Here is a 25,306-nt window from a genome sequence, read left to right as displayed (position 1 = left end):
TTTCCAAGATGAAAGGTGAACTCGGAAAAGTGCTAGATTAATCTACGTAGGAGGATCCTGTATTTCCCTTTCACTTTATGAACTTCAATTTTTCCCCTTCGAAAGGTAAAGGACTCCTTTGTTTGGGACAGTGTGACAGTGTTTCTTTCCTGATTCATCGGGTTTCTGATGGGGTCTGGGGGAGGGGGTGTAATTCAAAACAAAACAGGTGCAAGGAACAACAACCTGATAGGCAGGAACTCAACCCTTAAAAATCAGAACTAATCTCAGTTCTTATAATCTTCAATATGACCTACTGGAAGGTAGAGAGCACTGAGTGATCAGAGGAATGTCTTTGTGAAGCATGCTAACACATAAAGTAAAAATTGCTGAAAATCAACTTATTCCTCTCTTACGCACACACTCACGTATCAGTAGAGATTCTTACATTACTATTTCAACACAACATTAATTTTTCTAAAGCACAGCTTTCTGTAGCTCAAAATCCTTCACTCACCATCTGCATCAGTGGTCCTCACGTTTTTGGATCATAAACCCCTATGAGGGTGGTGGTGATGGTGGCAGCAGCAGCAACACCAAGCAGTAACAACAGCAATTAATGTGCACTGAACACTTACTATATGCCGGAGTCATAATTTATTTATTTTATTTATTTTATTTTTGGCTGTGTTGGGTCTTTGTTGCTGCTCACGGGCTTTCTCTAGTTGTGGCGAGCAGGGGCTACTCTTTGCTGTGGTGCACGGGCTTCTCATTGTGGTGGCTTCTCTTGTTGTGGAGCTTAGGCTCTAGGGTGCGCGGACTTCAGTAGTCGTGGCTCGCAGGCTCTAGAGCGCAGGCTCAGTAGTTGTGGCGCATGGGCTTAGTTGCTCAGCGGCATGTGGGATCTTCCTGGGCCAGGGATCGAACCCATGTCCCCTGCATTGGCAGGCAGACTCCCAGCCACTACGCCACCAGGGAAATCCCTATACATATATTCTTTTCTACTATTACTTCCCCTACTCTAATTCCAAATAGTAACAAAAGCCTGGGGATACATCCACTGACAAATCTCTGGACTCTACACACCCCTGGCTGATACTATGAGTTCAGAGCCTCACAAAACAGCAGTAGGACACTGGTGAGTGATGGTGAAGGTGCACTACAGTCAATGCTCTGAACCTGGCAGCTGTCTAAAAGCTGTCTCCCACACCCAGGGCAAGCTCCCGAAGTTAACACACACCAAATAAAAGCCTTTCGATATTTATAAGGAAGGGATTAATTCATCTTCAAGAGAAGCACTTTAATTAAAAATGACTTTTCTGGGCTTATATCCAGATAGAAATATATTGCCAGAGAGAAATATATTGCCAAAAGGTAAGATTTAACAAGGTCTACTTTTCTCTTCATTTATTTATTTTTTTATTTAAGGGCCCAGTGCTTCCCAATCCTTTTCACGTCAAGGAACACACAGAATATAATCCTCCTTTGGCACTCTGGGATAAAGAGATGCTGCAGGTGATTGCCTGGAGCCTCCAGCCCCTTAAGGCCCCACTCAGACTCCCCGAGAGCTGAAGGATTCAATAAATACTTGACACATCTACAGCCATGCCACGGGAGAAACTCTGCCTTAGCCCTCCTTGGACTGGGGACCTTGCTGACAACTTAGATTTTTCTCCTTTCACAGGAACACAGTCCTCAGAAAGAACGAGTAAATCTGGCCACTAGTGACAAGAGTGAGCCTTTATGACTCATTCCAGAAAAAAAGCACACTGACCAGCCATCCATTTACAATTTACAACATCAGTATAATTTCATGCTTTTGTTTTTTATTTTCCATTCTGAAATTATATTTTCTGAATAGAAAATAAACAACAGAGATAGGCCAAGCTTAGGTCACCAAATGGAATCTGTCAAGGAATGTTCCATTTCTGGACAGCTTGAGCAAATTTTTACTTTATGTTTCACAATTCTATACTTTTAAGAAATATGAAAAAGCTACTAAAATTCTTCAAGCATAAGGTGCTGTTTTATATGGTCACACTTTAAAAAGATGGAATTGATCATTCTTTTAAATTATACTTACAGGTTTTGGCGCAACAATATTAGTAAAAAATATTTTTTCTAAAAACATTCTCTTCCTTATTTAGGAAACTCCAGTAGAATTTATACTTAAGGCTTCCTCCATCACTCATTTTCTATTTGTTTCCACTGCTTCTCTCTACAGCAGACAGTAAAGGGTGGTTGGTCTTAGTCCTGTTTTCAGAACAGTGATTCCTTCAGACAACTAGCTGGCCAAACTGGCCTATCTTTATTTCTTTCCTGGTGTTCTGCTTTTCTTTTCCATAAAGGTAATACCAAGATCTACCTCTATGTTTGTCCTCATGCTGTCCCTCCCAGCCCAGCACCCCTATACCCATCCTCATAAAGACCCTAACGCAAGCCCTAACACAGAGCATATCAGGATGTTACAGACTAAAGCAGAAAGGGCCTTAGCTTCAGTCTCCTTTTATGACTGATGTGTTCATCTTTTGCCTTGTCTTCCTTCTGTTATTCATATGCTCCCTGGTCCCCAAGGGTTTAAGTGGCTCACTTGGCTTCTAACCCACAGCTCCCCCATACTGGGAGGTAAAAGGCTTAAAGGCAAACTCATGTTTTCACTGAGCCTAGAATAGGGTAGGCATTCCACAGTGTGAACTGAATTCAATCTTGACCACTTTTTCACGGTCCCAGCAGCTCCCAGGCCTAGGACCTACGATTCCTATGGTTGCCCATGTTTGATAGGTTTTGTCACACCCTTAAGGATGACAGAAGGTGTGGCAACTGTGAACTTGGTTATGACCTAGGTCCCAAGAGAGGATTCCATATTTCCAGGTTAGGAGTATTAAATGGGAGACCAAAGAGAAATGACGAGAAAGAGACAAGCAGAGGGAGGGAAGGTACAATAAGTATTTTTAAAGGTCTTTTACCAGTTGTAGCTTTGCAGGGTTTCACCGGCTTCCTCTGTCCCTCTTTATAATATGGATGGACTTCTTTGTTTCCAATGTTGTAGTATCATGTCAAATTAGATTTAAGGAGACTGAGTGACAAGGGATTAAAACAAAGATGGATTCTTGATTTGGTTTCCCTAGGCATAAAAAGTAGTTATTCACATAAACTATTAGGGACGCAACAAGTTCTAAAGAGAAAAGGACTGCAGGCTTTAATGTCTTCTCTCTACCCCTGACTACCTCTGTGACTTTACTCAAGTCACTCTGCCAGGCTCACCTCAATTTCCTCATCAGAAACACAGAGAGAATGTGGTGTGTGTGTGTGTGTGTGTGTGTGTGTGTGAAAAAGAGAGAGAGAGGGAGAGAATAATGCCTATCTTGCTGGGTTGCTGGGAAGATTAATGAAATCGCATGTGCAATTCATGTGGAATACAAGGGGTGCTCAAAATGTTCATTTTACTTCTCTCATGGCAAACTTTCTAAGTGCGTGGGCCTAGGCTATCTGAAGCCCATCCCTGGCTAATATTTCACATCAACCCAAGGACGGATGCAGCAATGCTACTCCACTCCACAGCCAGAAAAGTGGAATCTTTTTAACCCAGAATTCTTAAAGTGCAGAAATCAAGGCTCCAAATTTGGGGCCCCGGAATAAAAGAATTAAACAAAGTGTTCGACAGATTCTGCTGGTAAAAAAATGGAGAAAATTTAATACCAGGAAAGGGATGTGTAAAACTGTGGTGATTATTTAGATTAACTGAGGAAAAAAAGAATACCTTTGTCTAGAATGTACACATAAATGCAGAAGTGCTTTTTCTGCTTTAATAGCAGCTAACTTTCCTCAACTGCCCACTTAATCTTACCCAAGTAAAAGAGCTTAGGGGCTTCCCTGGTGGCGCAGTGGTTGAGAATCTGCCTGCCAATGCAGGGGACATGGGTTCGAGCCCTGGTCTGGGAAGATCTCACATGCCGCGGAGCAACTAGGCCCGTGAGCCACAATTACTGAGCCTGCGCGTCTGGAGCCTGTGCTCCGCAACAGGAGAGGCCGCGATAGTGAGAGGCCCGCGCACCGCGATGAAGAGTGGCCCCCGCTTGCCACAACTAGAGAAAGCCCTCGCACAGAAACGAAGACCCAACACAGCCAAAAATAAATAATAAATAAACTTAAAAAAAAAAGAAACACATCTCTACATAGCCATGGATCAAAGAAAAAGTTATATGAGAAAATATTAAAAAAAAAAAAGAGCTTAATTAAGGAAAGAGCAGGGATCAGCTTTTATATGTCTGTACAATAGGAAAAATAACCAAATTGGGCAGGAAATGAAAAAACTCAGAATTCAAACTTTTATTTCAAATGGTATATGTTTCCTTAGGAAACACCAAAAGATGAGCTAAGTACCCAAGGATCAGAATAAATCTTTCCTCATGATTGTTGGCCAAACTCTTCCTCAGTACAAGAGAACTTTTTGAACTCTAACTCGATTTCTTGGGAGTGATAAGTAAGCTTGTAATAACATCAAGTCCCCAACATGAAGAATTTTGGCAGCAAAAACAGACGTTTAATTCTACTTAAAAGACAGGGAAGCCCTGCCAGTGCTGCTCCCAAATGAGGTACCGTCCGTGTCTCTTATCTAGCCTTTACTGAGGTTTAATGTCATTTACCACTGGCTCTCGTGAACCTGCAGGATAATCTCACCTTTTCTGATGTGCATTACTTCCATCCATTTCAACATGGCAATTATGAGCCTCTGGTTTTTAAAATGATTAAGAAACAAATCCCACATGTTCTTTCCTTTTTTGCATGTCCTATAATTTGAGTCTTTCTTCCATAGTCCCCGAAAATTCAGAGATCAGCACATTTCTCGTTTTCAAGGTATAGTACTACAGAAATACTCCAAGGTTTGATATATTTATGTAAACATTTTTCAAAGAAGTCAAAATGTATAATTCAAGAAAATGTTCTGTGAAAGAATTTGTTTTCTGATTACAAAATGATTTCCTGCTTCTGAAAAAAATAACAACTTTCTATTTACTTAGCTGGCTCTGAAAGTCCCATGGAGATTACTATTCCTTTCAACCCCTAACATCTCTTTTCCAGGTGCAGGTCTTTTACTGATTTCAAAGGTAGCTTTATGCAGAAAAGGAATCTATAAACTACAGAAGGAAAAGAGAAAAAGAGCCCTCCCTGTCTTAACCCCTTATGCTTTCCCCACAAAGAACAACAGGGTGAAACAGAACTATTACAACACAGATGAGACACCCGAATAGACATGACAAAAAGATTTCCACAGGCCTTTGACTTCTTTTTTTCAACCAGGGTATAAGCCAATCTTGGTAAAGACAGGAATCTGTTTGACAAACACAAACACAATACCCAGCACCCAACACCCATATGGTTGTTGTTTTTTCCAACAAGCCCTTCATCTCCCCAACACTCAGGAACAAGAGGAACAGTCACAACCACCCCAGAGTTAGAGGGTTTTTACCTTCCCACAGTGTTTCACATATTATGTAGCAGAAGAAGTAACTTTGAGAATATCAAAGGCAGCCCTGCGAGAAAAAGACCGTATTTTGTGGCTGGGCAGACTGGTGAAACACAAGCCAGACCTTTTAGTGGTGTGTATGGGGAACGAGTCTGGGAGGCCCATTTGTACAATTGGTGAAAGAGCCAAAGAAACAATTCCGACCTCACTACTTCTAAGTTCGGCCAAGAGTGGATCTTCAATAAAGAAAATCTGACGGCTCATGCCGCCCGACAATCCGAGCCTTCCTTCTAACTCAGCTGCATCCCCTATCTCTGAAAAGCCTGTTCTGCATTACTCATTACTGCAGGCCCTTTCCCTTCAAAGAAGCAGTGGAGTCTGACACAATTGTATGGGCCTCAGGGTCCCATCTTTATAACTAAGATAACAACCTCAGCCCCTCTCTTCATCACAGGGATATAGTGAGGACCAAGGGAGATGAGTGCTTAAGAGTTTGTATTAAAGAAACCACCAATGATCCATAATGCATATAACGGAGACCAGACCATCTGGTCTGGGACCCTTGGGGGTTGCACAATCTTTTCAGGAGATCTGCAAGATTAAACTATTTTCAAAATGACACTAGACATTACTTTCCTCTTTTATTCTCAGTCTCTCACAAGTATACAGTGGAGTTTGCCAGAGGCTACAAGGTGTGTGATGATGTCATCTCTCTAATGACTAACGGAATGTGTGCTTGTGAGTTCTTATGTTTTATTTTCTGTTTTAGTTTCTAATTAAATATTGATAGACAAAAGCCACTTGGGTTCCTCAGAAACTTTTAAGAGGGTAAAGAGGTCCTGAGACCAGTTTGAGACCTGCCACCCTAGAACTTTAGTCCCACCCAACCCTGCAGTTTCCAGATGGGCTGACTCTCACCCAGTCTGAGCCTTTCTATATGCTGTTCCCTCTGCAGGCGGGACTCTTTCTCTCCCTTCCCTTGGCTAACTTCTGCTCTCTTCTTAGATGTCACTTTCTCTGGGAAGCTTTCTCTGACTTCTCCAGGACCAGTCAGGTGACCCTGCTATGCTCCCCTAGCACTTGGCATACTACATTGTAATTGCCCATTTTCTGGCCTTGTTTGTTTTTTTTTTTTTGTCCTCGACTCCTTCAACGCAAGAACTGACTTGGTCACTATTTTGATTGTGACACAGTAGTGTATACGAACCATTCAACAAATACTTGATAAATATATAAAACAACCAAGGAAAGAAGGCAAAAAATAGGTCTATCTTACATTCTCACCTAGATGGAATTAGTTAAAAAGTATCAGTTTTCATTATAGCACAGACTTATGAAAACTATGATAATAACAATAATAACTATATATCTTGCTATGTACCAAGTACTATTCTAATCACTTTATATGCATTAATTCATTTAGTCTTCACAAAATCCCTAAGAGGTATACACTACTATTATCCTTGGTTCAAAAATGAAGACACAGATGTACAGGTAGTGAGTGATGAATCTGAAATTGACACCTAGACTAGTCTGGATCCAGAATCACAGGCCTTAACCACTCTACACACTGCCTCTGATGTCAGCAGTGTGGACTTCAAGCTTAGAACATATATTTGGATCTCAAGGCCATCTCTCTAATCTGCTCACAAATCAGAAGCATGACCTGATATTTAAATCCCACCCCAGCCCTGCCCCACTGTGAGTGACTACAGCAGCCACGTGAACAGCAGACCTTCTTACCAGTACCAAGTTTATAGCTAGGGGTCAAAAAGGACAGTTTCAATAAGAAGTGTATTTCTTAATCATTTGTTGTACTTGAGTCTTTTCTAGAAGAAAAGTTAAAAGCAATAAATCAATTTGTATATTTATTCGAAAGAAAAGTCTCTTTTGTATTGATAGCACAGAGAAAATAGGAAAGTAGGGTTTGATATTTCATGTACTGTGGTGTTAAGCTCCCTGATGTGTATAAAGGAATGCTCACAACTTCACCCTGAACACGGAGTGGCCTAGAATGTTCTGCAGGCATACTTGATGGAAAAGACACAACTCCACCTGGTTCAGAGAGGAAGGCTAAATGGAAAAGCATGCTACAGAAAACCTAGGTTTTAATGCAAAAGATAGCCTGACTGAATCACAGTGTGACACCGCATTCATGTTTATGATGAAAAAAGCACACCTAGGAAATACTTGTTCTTTCAGCAGTAGAAAAAAGTTCTACGGATAAAGTGAAAAGCTTGTATAACAAATCTTCACCTGCTAACAGTGTCTGTGTTTGACAGAAGTCAGAAAGAGTGACTGTACTTACCTGGAGAAGTGTCCCATGAATATGATTTTGCCGGAAACACTGGTCAGTGCAGTTGGGGAGTTTGGCCAACAGAGTTCGGATGGTATCAGGGATGTCGTCCGTCATAACAAATGGGACCAAGGCACGAGCTGCCATTTCACGGGAGCGGTAGGCAGGTGAGCAACCACATCTGGGAAAAGATAAAAACACAAGACCATTCAATACTCATTTCCACACCCGTGTCTTTGTATATGCTGATGTTCTATCTAGCTCTGGCTGGGACATCCAAGGGCTGGGGTGGCGGGAGGAGTTGCTCCCTATTCCAAATGATTGGTTTTTTGGTCATTAATTATACAAGCAACTTTGCTTTTCTCATAAACATCATTAACATCTATGATTCCATCACAGGAATAAATGCAGATAGGAATTGGGAGTAAGACAATAAACAGGTAGTTGCTCCTCAACAAACAACTATTTATTGGGCACTCAGAATGAACAAAAGCACCATGATGAGTGCCATAAGAAATAAGACAGTCACTGTTGTCTCTGAGGAGCCTAATATGCTGGTTGGCAAGATAAGGAGTACATCTGAAAGGATAACTGAAAGCGGTACTGGAAAAATGATAGGCAAATGATCTTGACATGATGGCTATAGGAGGATGAAATTGTGGGTTGTGGGTTGTAGTACTGAGAAGGATGGAAGTCAGGAAAGCAAGTGTGATTCAAGTATGCCAAAAGAAACCAGGCAGTTGTCTCAATCAGGGACAGCTGTATAAAGCAAGGGTAGAAATGCTCGAGGTATAGTTAATTGTGTCTGGTTGAAACAGAGGCTCATGAATAGCAGTGGAACTGAAGGCTGAGAAGTGAGTCAGGCCAGACTGGGGAGTGCCATAAATGGCCGAGTACACCCTCTGAACTTAACTGTCATGAGAACAAGAGATGGACCCTCGAGTCACCAAACCCTTGCCTCTTGGACTGACTCACACCCACAGAGCTTGGAAAGAAGCCAGTTCTTAAGTGAAAGTCATGGACAATTGGTATTTTGTGATTCTACAAAGGTCATTGGAAAGGCAGGTCATCTAAGGGCCTCTTGACTTTTTTGTAAACACTTAGAACCTGAGAGTCCACAACCATTTTGTTGAAACTGTACACTTGAGAGCCTTCACAGATACAGTCTTATTTGAAAGGAGAGCCCAATATGGTAAGTCCTAGCTTAACTAAGTTCTTGACTAGAACTCTCAAGACTTGATGATCTTGCATCCCATTAAAAAAATAACTCAACTTATATAAATGTCTTAGATGCCAAGACAAGAATGGGGAAGATCAGAAGATAGCAGACTCTGCAGGGGAAAGAGATGGCCTCTTGTTTTTTTCCAAAATTAATCAATAGTCCAAGAAAAAATTACTGATAAGATCTGGGCCGTTAGGCCCATGTGGCCATTTAGGCTTAGCATGTAGAGACAAAGCCCTATGACTGAAATGTTTCTAACACCTCAGAGGTATCACTGACATTTATCTTAATATAACAATAAAGTACAGATATAATTTCTGTACAAATGTAACGATGCAAGCAGAATTTCACCATGGGGAGGAGGGCAGGTAGGAGGAAATAGGGAGACAGAAGGAAGAGGTACAGGGTAAGTCAAAACATTGTGTCGTTTTTTACCCTAAGATAGTAGGTCCGAGGTGGGGCAATCAGCACACACTTTCAGGATGGAGAAGAACTCTCCTTACAACATGTTATGAGAAGACACTGAAGCCTACGGCTACAGTAGGTAGCTAGAGATTTCCCAGTGGTTTTTGACTGGGTTTTGCCAACTCACCCATTTTCTCACTTATCTTTCCTTTAAAATGATTAAATGTTTGATCTGTAACTGGCAAATGCAGTCAAATGTTTGCTTTGGCCCATGGGGGCTCGGGGGCTGGGGGAGTGAGAAACATTCACTTGATGGAGAAAAGAAAATACTCTGAAAAAGCTTTGAGATTTAATTAGCAAATGACCTCACTCAGCACAGTCATTTGTCGGAAGCTTCCTAGGCTGTCTGTCCCCCACCCCTTTGACATACACACTTTGTGTTATAGTGTGTTTTATGTTACCGAAAAGGCTTTTGTGTATAAATGTTTCTTTTCAAATACAAATAATTCTGACATGGTTACAGATGTTTAGTTTCTAATTAGCAGCAACTGTATACTAAAGAATGCCCCTCCTTTTGCTCCTGACCTTTTGCAAATGATGATTTCCCAAAGGAATCTGGCATCCATACCAGAGAAAGAATGGAAAGTGGGAAAAGTGCCAGAATTTTCTGCTTTCAGATACCCTGTACTAGGGTACTTTCCAAATGCACACAATCAGGTTAAAAAGCAAAACAAAACCTCCCCTCAAAAAAGTAATGCAATTACAGAAAAAGAGAAGAAGCCTATTTTTAAAGTAATATTTAATTAAGTCCCATTCATTCTAAAGCAATGACTAAATGTAATTTCAAACTCCTCTCTTATTGCAAATTGTTTAAATGGAAGGATAGAGTCTAGTCAACACACACACACACACACACAACTATCAAGCAAAAAAAAAAAAAACATTTCCAGGTTACTGTTTTGTCAGTCTTTGGGGACAGGGAGAGGGTCTGATGAGATTTAGCTTTTCTCCAGGTGTATGTGGCCTGTAGTGTGAGGGGATATAAACAGTCTTTTCAGCCCTAAGTGGAATATATTTGAAGTTAAAATCTCTCTTTCCCAAAGATAGAGTCTTCTAGTTTAATTCTGCAAAGTTACCAAAATCAAGCAGAGATGTTCTTCAGGGACATAGATCTGGTGACTAAAAGGACAGATAATCAGAGCGCCTAGATTTTCATCCTGCTTTGGACACCAAGGTTTGTGACTTGGACAAGTTGTAGTAACCTCTGTGGATCTGTCGAGGCCACAGTGGCGGCAATAATCTATCCCCAGTGAGGTGGTGTCTATAAGAACATTCCAAGAAGGAAGGTACTTTGGAAATACAAAGTTTTCATAATGCATTATGCCTGTGTTAGTACAGGATCAGCATAGTCGAGGAATGGCAGGCCTCTCTGTGGCCCCAATGAGAGAATTAAGGCTGTGGTTTGAATGCTGTACCATTTAAAAAAGAAAAGACAATAAATTGATGATATGATGGCAAGGAGGATTGTGGGTTTTTTGGCCTCCATTATAAAGTGATGAGGAGGATGCTGGAGCCCTCCTGAAAGAAGTGGGGGCAGCTTCTACTCTTTAAGTGTCAATTTCCTCTGGAAAATAAAGCAAATGGATTTGGAATCTCAAAGGTCATTTCTTCTTTTACCATAGTTTGAAAAGCATTTCCTCTGCATCCTTAGCTGTGCTCTAGGCCTAAAATACTAGATCGTTCACAGGATCTGCAAGACATACAGACACTGGTGTCCTTAAACCTGTAGCCCTCTCACTCCAATAAACCCTTTCCACGTCGTTTTAATCATATATTTATCAACTGCCTACTGTGTTCTTGGCACTGTGTAACATGAGAAATGACACATGTGTAACAGTCATACTTGCATCCTACATTGTACAGCCCTTGGCAGTTTATAAAATGCCTGCACATCTGTTATCTCTTGACTATACAGCATTCCTGTAGGACGTGAGGGCATTATAAATGTCAGTTAACAGATGAAAAGTAAAATGCAGTTCAGAAAGGCTAAGTGGACCCTCCACGATGTGTAAGCAGCAGTGTCCAGGCCAGAACTACCATCCATGGCTCCACGTGGAGCTCGTGGGCTATTCCAAGCTGTAGCTCACACCTGGATATCAGGGGAGCATAAAAATATCTCCCAGCTAATGAAAACACAAGCTTGAATTTACAAGAATGTGGAAAAATCTCTAAATTAGTGGGGTTTTTTTTTTTTTTAACATTTGTAGGATCGTGAAAACATTTCAGAATCTAACATAAACCATGGACTCTCTCACAAGAGGAGCAGATTTATGAACATACACATAAAATTTCCCATACAATTTTAGGAGGTTCGTGATGCACATTCAAAACCCCTGGGGCTGTGTTTCCAGACCCAGGTCAAGAATCTCCAGTTGCTCCTTTGCACACAGTGTGACGGGCAGGTAAGCACTCTGCTTTAGAGATGTGGCAATGGAGAGCAGGATGCTGTCACAGGGAACCATCAGTTTAGAGTGGCAGCCAGCCAGACAACCTCATGATCACAAGTCCACAGTACCCATGGAGACATACAAGGGTGTGCAGGGCACAGCAAAGGGAACAGGAGGGAGAGTTGGAATCACTTTCTGGAGGAGATAAAGGACCTTCAAGTGACGGTGATATACACCTTTGGACTTCAGGAACCCTGGTGGACTCTGGAAATTTTAGAATATAGTATTCTGAGCAGGGAAAGACCCCTCTTCTGAGATCATCTTTCACAGCGTGGTGGCTAAGCTTTTTTTCCAGGTGGTTCCCTCTTATATTTACCCTCAGAATCTGTTCCAGTGAAAGATTTCACAGGTAAGTGGCTGGACATCACTCACACCTGTAGGATAGGCATGGAGACACCCACTGAGTGCCTAGCAAAAGCATACACTGAGTTAGGAACCAGAGAGAAATGTCACTGCCCAGGCCACAGGGAATCTATAGTGGGAAATACAGGCCAATCAGCCAATGCTTTTCGGGAACATGAGAAGTAAATGTAGGCTGTTGTAGAAGAACTGAGGTGGGACACCCAGAGAGGAGGGTGGGTGGTCTGGGAGATCATGGTCCAGTTGTGACTAAGTGGGGTCAGGCAGAAGGAACATTTGGGTTTGGCAAGAAAGAGGTGCCCTCCCCTGTGCCTTTCTGTCCATGAACCCACACTGCCCCCCAGGGCATGCAGTCAAAAGCAAGGGAACTGAGGTTTATTAAATGACTACTGTGTCCCAGGACTGGCTATGTACTTCAGACACACTATTTTATTTACTTCACTAAATCCTCATTATAAGGTCTCCAGCATCCCTATTTTAAGATGAGGAAAGTGAGGTTTCCCAGCATACTTTAGGTCATAAAATTAGCAAGTGGCAGATCCTGTATTCTAATAAGGGTTTGTCCACCTGCAAAATTTAGTCTAAGACTTTACAATGCAGTTGCCTCAAAATCCTCAGTCTTGAAAACGCCAAATATTTCCAAAGTAACCTGTTCAACCTAATCATCACATTGAGGTATGAATGATTTATGGAACTAACCAGTCCCTAATTGGTAAAATGTGAAGCAGAACAATAAAGATGATGCTGATAGTAACTAACATTTACTAAGCATCTACAGAGGGCCAGACCTAGTGTTAAAAGCTTTGCATGTATTACATCATTTAATCCTCACAACAAGGCAGAATGGCTGAGAGAACATTATTAGGCAATGTGGGAGAGGTAGTTTTGAACTGAGGGGACTCTGTAAAGCCTGGTGGCCTTGAGTGAGCCCCCCATTTTATGAGAACCAGAGCGAGAGTCTTCAGAAAAAAGTCTCAGAATGGCTTCAGGACCCAGCCAATGTCCCCTTCCACTCTCCCTCATTGACATGATGAATGCTCCCCCAGTTCCTCTGCCTTCTCAGACCCAGATCCAGTCCTGATCCTTACTTTCCAGAAATCAAGCTGTACCCTGTACAAAACAGAAGCCCCCAAACTTCTGCTGCTGGTGAAAATACTCAACCACCTTCTCTAGATGCCCCTACTTGACAAAGGAGTTAGCATCTTAGGAGCTGAGCTGAGTTTGAAGAAGCTATGTCTCACCTACCCCCAAGTCCCTCACTAAATTTACTTAAGAATGCCTGCCATTATGATCTGTTTCTCATGCAGCATTGGCCAGCTGCTCTTGGGGAATAGTCATCTACTGACAATCTTAAAAGCTGAGACAACCCTACCCTGCAGGATATCTCTGAAGGCTAGGAAGGAAGGAGTAGGCTGAGGCTACAGGTTATACTATATATACATATATAAAAAACTTTCTATATATGTTTTGTCAAGCCAACTACTGCTTCATCCTTAGTGCCTTTGCACACTGCAGTTCACACTTGTTGGAATGAATGGCCTTTTCACCCTTGTACACTTGGGGAACTCTTCTTCATCCTCTGAATTCTGCTCAGGTATCACTTCTTTTAAAAAATCTTACTGCATTTCCTCTGGTCAGAGTCAATCCTTTTCTCTCCCGTGCCCTGTCACTGCAATGGCATGCTTACAGCTGTCAGGGTTGGGGGTCACATCCCATTTGCATTCCCCACTGGAGCCCTCAGGTATCATGTTGGCCGGATCAAAACAATCTTTTAAAAAACAAATTTTTTTTTTTATTGACGTATAGTTGATTTACAATGTTGTGTTAGTTTCTAGTATACAGCAAATTGATTCAGTTATATATAGATATAATTTATATTTATATGTTTCTTTTTCATATTCTTTTTAAAATTAATTTTTATTGGAGTATAGTTGCTTCACAATGTTGTGTTAGTTTCTACTGTACAGCAAAATGAATCAGCTACACATATACATATATCCCTTCTTTTTTATATTCTTTTCCATTATGTTTATTACAGGATATTGAATATATAGTTCCCTGTGCTATACAGTAGGACCTTGTTGTTTATCCATTTTATATATAGTAGTTTGTATCCGCTAATTCCAAACTCCTAATTTATCCCTCCGCGACCCCCCTTTCCCCTTTGGTAACCATAAGTTTGTTTTCTATTAGACCAAAATGATCTTGAGAACAGAAACAGGGTCTTTATAGTTCTGAATAATATAGCACAAAAGACAGGAGTTAAGAACCTGTTCTGGAATCCAGCAAACCTAAGTTTAAGTCCAAGTCCTAAAGCTTACTAGTGGGTGACCTTGGACAGGTCAGTGAACCTTCTAAGTTTTTATTATCTGTAAAACAGGGAAAAGTAACTACCTCATAGGCTGTTGTGAAGCTTAAATGAGATAATGGATATAAAACACAACACCTATAAGTTAATGACCAATAAATGGTAGCTATTATTGAACCTAGTAGGTGGAATAACTTTCAAACTGAAAAGCGTGATCCACACGTACAAACTCTCTAGGGTTCTCTATCTCAACAACTGGCTGAGGACACAGAGCCTTGCTGTATCCAACAGGCTTCAGGGCTCACAAAGGCCTGCCTCTCCCCCTCCCCACCAAAGGAGCTGGAAAGGAGAGAAGGACGATTGAGTTTGGGGCCAACTGACTTGTTTATGTGAGGCCCGCTGACTTTATTCCTCAGGTCCAGGGCCCAGGTTTTACTTTCTGTCAATTCTAATGCTGTTTCTAATGCCGTTTCACCAAAGGTTTCTTTTTCCTTTTTATTGTGTGTGGTTCCTGGTTTCAGTCTCGCCTTCGGAAACATGTACACGTGTGGTACATGTGTATGCATAAAAGAGAGAAACCACTAAAAAAATACGGTGGTACCAGTGAATTTGAAAAAACAGTTCAGCATGTCCTGTCACTATGAAGTATGTTTTTGTTATAAGTGTTATTCCTTAAGCCGTCCTTACACATTCTCAGGTGAGTTCAGTGTGGCCACGGTTGCCAGATTCTCTACTTGTCCTTCCTTTACCGATTTTCAGTTCATCAAAGGACCTACCACCACCTGAACTACTTGTTCCTTTTCCTGCAACTCAAACCGCTAGCACTTAGAAGTTGCATTTACTGTAATCTTGCCCTCTGCACAGCTCATGGATTTCTTTATTCAAATATATTTCTTGGAAGGGTAATGGGTTCAGGACTTTTGAAGTCTGATTTTAAAAAGAATCCTTGGTTTGGATAGTGAAGGAGAAATAAGAGCAGTAGACAGTAGCTAAGCTAAAAATCGCACATTTCCAGCTTTCACGGCAAAAATATACATATGTATCTGCAGGTAGAACGTTTAGTTTAAGTATCTACTGGCAGCTCAAAGCTGTAATTGCTCTTTACAAATTAACTCTAATCAACATGTTAAGACCTTTAAAAAAAATTTTATGAAGAAATGCTGAAAATAATTAATAAGCCAAAATAGAACATCTGAGAACAGCAATATGTAACCCCCTGGGACATCCCAACCAAAGTCTAAGCTGTAGAAGGTGCATCCTTTTAAGGTCACCTCCACTCTACCTCCAAGTTACCAAGGTTTTCCCCAGGTCAACTAGCCACAGGCTGTTAATCCCAAAGGGGTGAAAATGGCAGCTGCCAGGAGTTGGGAATTGGCCTCCATCACTTTGACATCCCTCCACTTGTCCCCGTAAGAACTGGGCACAGCACTTGGCCACATATGTGGCAAGGACACAGGGTCTTGGATGCAATGGCAATGGCTAGTTGCATTCATACCATTCCTTTAGGTGTTAGGAAATAAAGCTAGGGAATTTTCCTACAGGGACAGGGGGGAAGGTATCCAGTGTGGTGCTTACTTTAAAGAGATCTTTGAATAATGCTCTTTAATTATTTAGAATTATAAACATGTTTTAAATAAATGAAAGGATGCTTTCTGAATGCTAATCCCTGGTTACTTGCTGATATCAAATCATAGAGTTTTGAAAAAACATAAGAGTATGAAAATTATATTTCATCTGAAATTTCATTTCATGCTTTATTTTGTGACTAGACAATAACAGATACAATTTGAAACTGAATTTTTCAGATTCCAACCAAATTGTCCAGACAGCTGGAAAGAAGGTTTTTTTCCTCTGGAGCACTGAAATGAAGTTATACCTTAATAATGATTCTTTCCTGACTCGGAAAAACATGGAAAAGACTTTACAGCAACATAAATACAAAGACATTGGAGGCCCTAGAGATTAAAAGGGAATCATTACTTTCAGTCTTTACCCAAAATAAAATGGAGTAATATAAAGTGGAAAAAAAAATCTAACATAAACGGTATAAAACTCTCCTACATAATGAAAATAACCACTAGACTTAGTTTGAAATTTTGGCATGATCTTCCCTCCCGGTCCATCTGTGGGTTTTCCTCTCTGACCTTGGATCAACAAGCCACATACTACTGGCCTCCTCACAGACAGCTGGAAAAGCAGTTCTGGATCTGCCCTCAGGGCTCTCAAGCTGGGATAAGCTGTGTGCAGGGCAGGAGCTGAGGGCTGCAACTTGTGCAGACCGAGGGAAAGAGCTGCACATTCCTCTCAATAGCAAAACCCTACCGTTGTTTCTGCCCCTGCTCCACTAAAGACCAAGAGATGAACACACACAGACAGCCATTGAGTCTTTAAGGGGGTTGATCGTAACACTTTGGCCTCCACATGTCTTCTCCTTTCCTTGCAGGTAGTGGGTGGGTTGGAGAAAACAGTCCTGAACGTGCTGAGTCTCCTTGTGGTGAAGGTCACTGCTCAAAGGCCAAGTTCTCTAAGTGACTTCATACAGTTGAAACGCACCCCATTAACCTTTAGGGCATGTGGTTCCATATTCACAGTGAGTGGGTTTCAGTTCATAAACCCAGGGCTGGGTGGTCAATTTAAGAAACTACACAAAGGTATGGAGAAAATTTACTCTCTTCTTTTTAAGCTATGTATATTTAGGGGGAAGGTTTGAAAAGGAATGTTTTTGGTCCTGTTTTTAAGAGTTTTTTGGGTTTTTTTTTTCTGTTTGTTCTTTAGCTTTCAAATGTTCCAGAACCTGCGACAACCCTCTATCGCCACACTAAATGCAAATTTCTCATTCTGGCATTCAAAGCACCCTAAACCTAGCCCAATACTGGGTGGACAAATCATAGGTGCTGAGTACATCTTTCTTGGAACAATGGAACTTGACTTTTCAGGTGACTCTTTCTGAAAAGATATTAAAATCTTGTAAAATCTAAGCATCCTGTGAGTCAAGTGAGTGCCTAACATTTTTAAATAAACACTTTTAAATGTGAACAATTTTAGGAACTTCCCTTTTGACAGGAATCTGTTACATTTCTGAGCGATTTCAATACTCATGCTAAAACTCAAGGAGGGGAAAGGGAAAGGAAGGTGGGAACATTTACTGAGTGTCTGCCAGATGTCGGGCAATGTGCTAGGTACTTTCAGATATTTTATCTCACTTTTAGTACTCACATAAACCCTCTGAAATAAGTATATAAAACTGTATACACATATGTCAGTTTTTGCTCTAGATGGTCTCGTGGGAACATGTATAGAATGATGAGTTACCAAATAAAATGTACCCACAATCAAATAAAGTGCACTGTGCCGACTTCTTTCTGTTGTGGTAATGGATGTGCAATTTATCCCATTAATTCCAATGGTTAGAACTCATTTTTGCAGATCCCATACACAATGAACTGGTGGCCTAAATGTATTTCCTACTGCTCCAACTAGTGCTTAATAAAATAAAACCAAAAGCTTTATAATGCACTATCTTTAAGGAAGGCAAATTAGTCACCAGGAAATAGTCGTCCACGAAATTGTAGTCTTTGTAGCTCAGCCAGCAGCCAAAGGTTTCTGAAGAGCCCTGTATTAGACTGGGACAGGCTCGCCAAGGGCTGTGGCAGTGTCCTCTGCTGTCCTCTATCAATAGTGACCACCTCGGGTCAAATCATCTACAGTCTTTTGAAGTATAGTATTTATCTAGAGACAAGTTCAAAATGTCCAAGAATAAGAATCTTTAACATTTTTAAAGACAACAGACACAGGTCAGCACACTGGCAGGATCTTCACGGGCTTAGGAAAAAATAATACACATCGTTATCAGCTTTAAGTGACTATTTTGGTGGAGTGAAACCTGCTGCTAAGCAGAAACTCTTACACGGTCCCTTTGATGCCTCTTTAGCCAGACTACTTTTAAAACATCCTCAAATTAAAATATTAGTATCTAAATGTGGCCATAGGCAAGTTACATAATGTCCTTTCACATCCTCATCTGTAAAAGGAGATTAGAATAAGTGATCTTGAAAGTCCTCTTCAATAACAAAATCCTATAATTCAATGGACATTTAAACATTTCAGGCAGATAGCTATATTTTTTATTTTAAAATATCTTTATGACCTCTCTTGACTTGCTCCATTGCTTAATCTCGTAACAATACTGATGCCTATAATAGAACTTTTACGTTTAATACAAACCACACTCAATCCTTCTATAGTCGGGAGCCAATTTTCTCTAGTTTGAGCCTCTCCAGAGTTGGAGAACAAATGACCAGTGTTTTCTATACACAGGAAAACCCTTCACTGACTATATTGGAATCCTGTCATTAAATCACCCCCTTACTCTTCCCTTCCGTGGGCTAAAACAGCCCCAATTCCTTTAATCATGTAGAACCTCTTCTCTAGAATCTAGTTAATTATTTTGCCTCTACAGAGAGTTGAATGCATCTTGCCAGTACTATTGGCTAAAACAGTGATTTGTGCTACTGCTAGATGAGAGAAATTTGAGCATTTCTTTTAATTTGATTACTCTCCGGACATTGCAATTTACTTTTGCTAAAGTTAATTAATACCCCTGAATGACCCTCCTCAGGTTTCACAGCAACACTTCAAGCTAAAATCAGAAAGAATAAATTTTTTAAACCCGTGAAGTACATGGAAAGTTTTGAAAAATTCCAAGAAATTGCACGTTCTTGGCCTGAAAAAATAGCACAAAAGAGCAAAGAACACTGAGGTATTAGTAACAGACCCGCCCCAGGGAAGATTCTTATCTCAAATGAAGACTGCAATTAGGTAGATTAAGTCATACATCAGCATCCCTACAGCATCCAAACAGACCACTGCCTTCAGGGAAAGTTTTACATCCTCCTTTGGTTGCCCCAGGGCCCACATTTGTGTCACAGTCAAAAAGTACTTCCTTAAGTATAATTACACTTTTCTTACTGCAACTTAATTTTGTTTTCGTGGTTCTACATGCCAGGGAAATAAATGAATTTATGCCTAAAAGAACAGTCTTTTGACTTGTGTCCAGAATATATTCTGAATAAGAAGAAAACAAATAACCCAACAAAAAATTGGGTCAAACTTTGAACCAAGACTTCAGCAAAGAAGATATATGGATGGCAAAGAAACACATGTAAAGATGCTCAATCTCCTTAGTCATTAGGGACGTTCAAATTGAAACCACAGTGATATACTGCTACATACTCACTAGAAAGACTAAAATTAAAAAAGACCAAGCACACCAAGTGTTGACTAGCAAACGGAACCACTGGGACTCTCATCCTCTGCTGGTGGAAATGTAAAACGGTACAATCACTTTGGAAAATAATTTGGCAGTTTCTTAAATAGTTAAATGTACACCCTTTTCTACAACCCACCCATTCCACTCCTAGACGTTTATCCTAGAGAAACGAAAGCATATGTCCATACAAAAACTTGTACATGAATATTTCTGGCACCTTTGTTTGTAATAGTCAAAACTAGACACAGCACAAATGTCCATCAACAGGTGAGAGTGTAAGTAAATAGTGGTATATCTGTACAATGGGATACTATTCTGCAATAGAAAGGAACAAACTACTGATATGTGTAATCACATGGATTAATCTCAAGATTATTATGCTGAGTGAAAAAGTCAGGCAAAATAAAATACATAATGTATGATTCCATTTATATGAATTCTAGAAAATGCAAATTAACCTATAGTGATAGAACAGCTGTTGCCAGGTGACGGGGGGCGGGGCTGTTGGAGAAGGTTACAAATGGGCACAAGGAAACTTTTGTGGGTGATAGATATGTTTACTATCTTGACACTGGGGATGGTTTTATGGGTGTATAAACTTAGCAAATGGTACACCTTAAACATGTGCAGTTTATGTCAATTATACCTCAATAATGCTGTTTTTTAAGAATAACATTTCACATATATTAGAAAAGTGAAGTTATACATCCTGGCTTGTTCTCCCTTCTCAACCTCCAATCGCATCTCCAAAACATCCCAAATCTTCTTTCCTCATATTAAACAAGCCCAGCTATTTCCTTTGAACTTTTATGACCAGAATGAACCTTTCCTTGTGCTCTCTTAAAGAATCAAATCAATAAACACTGAAATCCTAACAAGCGCGTAAGATTTAAAAAACAGAAACTTTTTCAGGACAGTGTTCCAAATCTTCCACATGCTCTTCTAGGACAGGCTCAGAGACAGTAAGTGACTTGACCAAGCTCACAAAAGAAGTGAATGGAGAAGCCGGGATTCAAAGTCAGGTCTGTCTGACTCCAGAGCCCGTGGTAGTTGCAAAACCCTGCATGCCCCAACTATAAGACATTTTTACCACCACAGGGTGGAACGACAATAACAAATACTAAAAGAAATTCAATTTTATAGCTCTTACCTATACTTGACAACTCACACCATTCAACCAAGCAATGCCAAATCTGTTGGGCCCGCTTTAATAAACTACATTTAGCGGTAGAATTTTTCAAGTGGTTATTAAGGTAAAACAGATTTATCCTCCATCTCGAGTAGATTGAACCTGCTTCCTAATATCTTTTATTTTTGCTTATTTTCATAATTTGCTTATTCCATAGTGAACAGGTAATTTTCAACTCATCCCAGTTTGAATCATGCTGAATTCTGAACAAACAGAAACCAATTAGTGCACTATTATTTAACATAGTCCCAGTGAATGCACAATGGAGACTGCTGTGCAAAGTTTGAAGATGAAACAAAACAGATTACACTCACACATACCCACATACCCTACCACTAATTAAAAAAATTCTAGTGTTACAAGTATACAATTTCAGCTGTGGTATTATCTTTGTTCAGAAGCAAGGTACATTACTATATGGTTGAAGCCTTCCAGCATTTAATTAGGTTACTAATTATAAGGAGAATCACATTACCTTTAAGTCTTTCCTTGGGTTGTGACTAAGGCTTAATACATTAATTTCATGGTAACTGTATTTTAAGATGGGGAACATGTCAATAAAGAATTCTGGTCACATCCTCCAATATGTCCATGTGACTGAAGGTTCTGGCTGTGATACAATTTGATACATTTACTAGGAGGAAAATCACTGCTAATTCCCACTGCTACTGGTAGTGGCCAAGAGATATTTTATATTGCATTTTAAGCATAAGTAACATTAAAGAGAATCTTCACAGAGGGCATATACATGAATATAAAAATAAATAAAATCATTAAGTGACATTCTTTATTCCCATTTAAATTCAATTAATAAATTTAGCATCAATTCAGTATCACATTACTCCCCAATTTCCTTCCTTGCCCATCAATAAAAACAGTGCAAATTGTATGAGTCATTCTTCAATCATGCCAAGGACATAACCTTTAACCTAAGATTAAAAATAAAGTGCCATGGGACTTCCCTGGTGGTCCAGTGGTTAAGACTCCATGCTCCCAATGTAGGGGGCCTAGGTTTGATCCCTGGTCAGGGAACTAGATCTCACATGCCACAATTAAGACCCCGCACAGCCAAATAAATAAAATTTTTTTTTTTTTTTCTGAAGTGCTATGTGTGAAATTCAATACTGTTTAACTTCTGGGTGCTAACATCTAATACAAACAACATTTCAAAGGAAAATGAAACAATCTGGATCACTTCCATTCATTTTTATGATTTCATTGGTAGATTTGTATGGCTTTGGCTTGGATCCTTGATAAACTGGAATGTGGAATCATTTCGTTTATAATCTGTATCACCAGTTCGTACAAGGCACAGAAAAGTTCTCCACTCCCTCACATACTTCAAAGTATTTCATTTATTATTCAAATGATTGTTCTGACAAAACCATTAGTCAAGAAGAAAGCAAAGAAATCTTATTTTAAAGATGCAGTTTTCACAACAGACTGCTTTATCTACTCATGCTATTCTGGCAAAATCTTTATTTCCTAAAAGAAAACTTTTATTTTTTTTAATTAAAAATTTTCTTATATATTAGAAGGTCAGGGAATGTTTTTTACTGATTTCACCCAAAGTGAGTGTTTATATTTTAAATTTACCTTAGCTGCTTCTTCCTAAATTCCTACAGGCTCTCGCCTTTTCTAAGGAAAATACTGAATTTAAATTTAAGAAAGGTATTGCTGAAACCATGGTGAATGTTTCACACTACCTTGAAATGACGGTAGGAATATGCACGCTCATGCGCGCTCTCTCACTCTCTCTCTCTCTCTCTCTCTCTCACACACACACACACACACACACACACACACACACACGGGAAAAAAGAAGTACCTTTTAGTCAGAGTTCTGAGTTTTAGGGCTTTTGGGGTTAACAAGAAAAAAAGTTTCCTGATTTGCAGTAGAGCTATTTTCATACTTTCTTTTTCTACACCGAAATCACATTGCAGCTGTATCACCAAGTAGCATCTTTGCAAGGTATGAGAAGTTTCTTGGCTTAGCAGAAAAAAAAAAAAAAAGCAACAGTCTAGTCCTCAAAAAGAATCCCCATGACCAGTGAGGCTGAAAAAGCTGGCTGAATCACTGGTCAAGAGTCAGTCTTATAGCAAAAATCGGTTGGGCTGAGAACAGAACCTAACAGGAAAACATAAGGTCAGACTTGAGTCTGATTTGGTCAAGAAACATGTGCTTGGCCACTCAAGGGCTGCAGATATACAGATGAGGTTAACTTCCGTGACTACTACTAGTCATGGAGCATTTCAATGCCACTATTTGAGAATCAGAGCAATAGATGCTACTACTATTCCAGCCACCAAGAGACCCCATTCCCCTCTTCTGTTACATTTGTGGAAGGAGAGTGGCTATAGTGGTTTAGAATCAATCATTTTCAAGATACGGCTCTTCTCCAATCCCAGACTTGCCAATATGTCCCTATGAAGGTGGCAAAATTTGTCTCTTTGTCTTGTGTTCATTAAGGTTCTCTGTGCTTTCAGTCTCACAGTTCTTAAAAGGAAGCATGATACCTCACACGCAACAGTGATCAAGTTCAATATAAGGCAGACGATGTAGCCCAACCCTATGGTATTTCCAACTGTGTCCAAAGTACTTGGAGCTGCCAGAAAGCAAGTATCATTCATTCATTCACTCATTTATATTGTAGTAAAATACACATAACATAAACTTTTTTTTTTTTTTAAGGTAAGAAGTGGATTTATTTAGAGATACACATCCTTTGGACAGAATGTGGTCCGTCTCAAAAGGTAAGAACGGCCTTGGGAGAAACACACTCCAGAGTGTGGGCCATCTCAGAAGGTGAGAGGCCCCAAAATATGGGGTGGTTCAAAACTTACACATTCTGAAGTGGCGTTTAGCTCATTCACCAAGCAGTGTTAGAGCATTTTAGACTCTGACCTCAGTGTCTTGATATCCAGGTATTCACTGGTTAATACTCATGGCTTCACAGAGATAAATGTCATTCTATTTTCAGGTAACCTTTCGGATAAGTATACAAAATCAGAGTTCATTCAACACACTAAGGTTTGTATGCTGAAGGTGAGGCAAGAACCACCCAAACCAAGCATTGGTCCATTTCCTTCCAGGTGGAAGGCAGAAACTCTGATATTCTCTTCCTTGCCATTAAGCCTTTCAGAAAATAAGGAACCCACTATTCCCTGACCTTTGGGATTTTTACAAACATCAGCCTGCAGTTCAGAACACAGACAAGAAACTGTCCAGGGAAAACATGCCCCCAAATGAACAGGATATAAACAAAGCTGTAACTAGGTAATTAATGGTAGGGACTGGACTCCCTTCACTCCGCTTCTCTGATAACAATCTGGTATTTTATCAGCAGGTCTTTTATCTGGAAGGATTCACTGTATTCTGCTGCCTGGAACTATTCTGGGAGGGGACAAAGACAAGCTTTCATCTTGGAACGGAAATGGAACCACATCTAGAAGGAGGAAGCGTCAAAGCTGTAAAAAGGCCTCCAAGTCTTTCCCTGCCAGCAGGGAGAGGTAAATGGAAAATAGGATGCCCCGTTTCACTAAATGCACGGGAGCAAATTCTGGTGGGGAAGAAGCCACTGCGGTCCCCATCCAGGCAATGCGCAATCTGTCTCTGTCCCAAATTCTACACTCTATCGCCACCGCCACCGCTGCCAGCCTTATCCCATCTCGAATACCACACCCAACCAATGTCTCTTCCTGTCAAGATCAAAGAAACTTAAACTGTGGTTTAAATGACCAATAATACCTTAAAATACTATATCTCACCATGGGATTTCCATTTTAGAAAGGATCAAAACCGTATACTTAAAGAATGAAAGTCCAACTGTGAAACTTCAAGATTCAGCTCAAAAGGGAAGAGGCATCTGAGAAAACTGGGTGGGTAAAAGGCACTGCTTAAGACCTCTCAAATCATTCCATACAGATTTCAACTACCCAGGGGGTGAAGCTGGGTTAGAATCTGGCCCTCTGAGTTATTATCGGTGTACATATTAATTAGGAGTAGAACATGTTCCCTAAGCCCCTCCAAACACGGCCACGCCACTCAGACCTCAACATGTCATGGACTGGTTATGGAAGGACTTAGGAAAAACAGGCCTTTGAATTCCCCCTCCTACTTAGAACCCAGGAATATTTATCCAAGGTTGAGCCAGGGTGGCTGGCCAATTCCAAAACCCACAGCCTGGGGCTTATGAACAAGAGCACAGATTGCCCAGTGAGACCAGTGCCCTTCTGTCAGGCTGTGGAGCAATCCTGTGAAGCTCCATAGGTTCAGATCCCAGGCCCTCATGACACTTCACAGT

General features: G+C 40.4%; 1 protein-coding gene across 4 annotated transcripts in view; it reads right to left on the bottom strand.

Moving 5' to 3' along the window:
• Nucleotides 1-25,306, bottom strand: part of THADA (THADA armadillo repeat containing) — a 319,657-nt gene that overhangs the window by 140,067 nt on the left and 154,284 nt on the right. For all 4 annotated transcript variants that reach the window (XM_082357946.1, XM_082357947.1, XM_082357949.1 and 1 more), the window contains one exon: nucleotides 7,755-7,923. In XM_082357946.1, coding sequence (XP_082214072.1) covers nucleotides 7,755-7,923 — 169 coding nt within the window. The remainder of the gene's footprint in view (nucleotides 1-7,754; nucleotides 7,924-25,306) is intronic.

This window comes from Balaenoptera borealis (genome assembly GCF_965194805.1).
Source record: "Balaenoptera borealis genome assembly, chromosome: 15".
NCBI classification, from domain to species: domain Eukaryota; kingdom Metazoa; phylum Chordata; class Mammalia; order Artiodactyla; family Balaenopteridae; genus Balaenoptera; species Balaenoptera borealis.
The sequence above is the reverse complement of the archived record's forward strand: the minus strand, read 5'-3'. Positions and strand labels throughout refer to the sequence as shown.